At 48.3% G+C, this 1,696-nt stretch overlaps 1 protein-coding gene; it reads left to right on the top strand.

Annotated features, from left to right (window-relative positions):
- Nucleotides 1–225: 225 nt before the first annotated feature.
- The window catches only part of GSTUM_00008426001 (uncharacterized protein), a 3,026-nt gene continuing 1,555 nt past the window's right edge, over nt 226–1,696 (top strand). The window contains exons 1-5 of the mRNA XM_002840032.2: nt 226–255; nt 344–508; nt 631–792; nt 972–1,272; nt 1,512–1,674. Of these exons, the coding sequence (XP_002840078.1) occupies nt 436–508; nt 631–792; nt 972–1,272; nt 1,512–1,674 (699 nt within the window). The 5' untranslated portion in view covers nt 226–255; nt 344–435.

Below are 1,696 nucleotides of genomic sequence, written 5' to 3'. Positions count from 1 at the left end.
TTTTTTCCCTATAATTGGGGACAAATGGCGGAAACCCCCCCCTCCGGCCAAATGGAATTCAGGTTATTTTTACCCCCCCCCCCTCGCAGCGTATGGTACCGTGCTTGGTATTGTACTAGTACTGGTTCTGTACCTAGGCAAAGTGGGTTCGCCACCCCTCTTACAATATCACCCCCCCTCCCTCTGTTTCCCCCTTGTTGCCTCAATTGATCCACCCATCCATCCCATCCTGCCACCCACCCACACCTGTCCAAGGTATCCCCCCCCCTTCTCTCGTCTTCGAGAACACTTCCCGTCTGTCCTATTTATCCATTCTTACATAAACTGCATACCCCCCTTCCAGACCAGATACACCGAGCAACCTCCTCTTGATTTAAAAAGACCAGAAGGCTGAAAGGAACCGCAAACCAAAAACCTACGATAGACACAGTCGCAATGACAGAAGTGACGGCACCAGCACCAACGGGCACAGATACGAAGCCCAGTGTTCTAATCATAGGAGGCCTAGGTTCCTCTCCCCCCTCCTTCCCCTAGATACACGCATACTCTACCCCCTCCTACCAATCATTGCTAGTCAATCGGATTACTAAAGCTTCCTTATTTATTTATTTATTTTACGAGTGTGAATAGGCTTCATAGGACGTTTTCTAGCGAAATACATTCACACAAACAACCTCGCATCCGAAATTCGAATAGTGGATAAGCAATTACCGCAGCTAGCGTGGCTTGCGCCGGAATTTACTGATGTTTGCACGTTGGAGAGGTTTCAACAGGGTGATCTCTCACGAGAACGTATGCATCCCTCTCCCTCCTCCCCAATGCATACCAAACTTTTTGCTCCTCTCCCCTATACACCACCGCTATCCCCGCTAGTTCAAACTGGGCTGTAGCGGGGCATGCGGTGAGGGAAAGAATAGAGAGAAGAAACGAGTGATAAGAGCTAAATAACTCTGGACTTGGAAAATTTAAAGATACATGTGAAAGGGTGTTTAATCGACCGGACGGTTCCACATGGGACTACGTATTTAATTGTGGGGGTGACACGAGGTACTCCCAAGACGACGAGATATACAAGCAGCGTTCCCTGAAGCTTTCCACCACCGCTGCCAAGGAAGCTGCCAGGAAGGGTGTCAAGTGTTGGGTCGAGATCAGCACGGGGGCAGTCTACAAGAGTGACCGGGAACCTAGCAAGGAGACCGACAAGCTGAAGCCGTGGTTGAAGCTGGCAAAGTACAAACTGCAAGCGGAGGATGAACTAAAACAAATTGAAGGGTGCGTAACAAAAATAAAAAATAAAAATAAAAAAGCAAACCAGAACCAGGTTGGGGGAGCTGGAGTTGAGAGTGAGTGAATTGATTGTGCAGATGAAGTTGTTTGGTTGGCTTGTCTGTTTGATAGGAGTTGTTGGTGTTAATGGCGGTGGGGAGGAGATGGGTGGGAGGGGAAGGTTTGCTAAGTTTGGTAATATGTTGCTAATTATGACATTGTGTGGATGTTTTTCCCGTGGATAGGCTCAACTTGGTCGTCGTGAGATTGGCGAACGTTTATGGAGAATATTGCTCGAAGGTTATCGCGACGATATTATGCATGGCGAGGGTATATGCCTATCTGAAAGAGGAGATGAAGTGGCTCTGGACGAAGGATCTACGAACACATACCGTACACGTAACCGATGTTGCACGGGCACTATGGCATG

This window comes from Tuber melanosporum (genome assembly GCF_000151645.1).
Source record: "Tuber melanosporum whole genome shotgun sequence assembly, scaffold_47, strain Mel28".
Taxonomy (NCBI): Eukaryota; Fungi; Ascomycota; class Pezizomycetes; order Pezizales; family Tuberaceae; genus Tuber; species Tuber melanosporum.
This window is presented reverse-complemented; position numbering and strand designations above follow the sequence as displayed.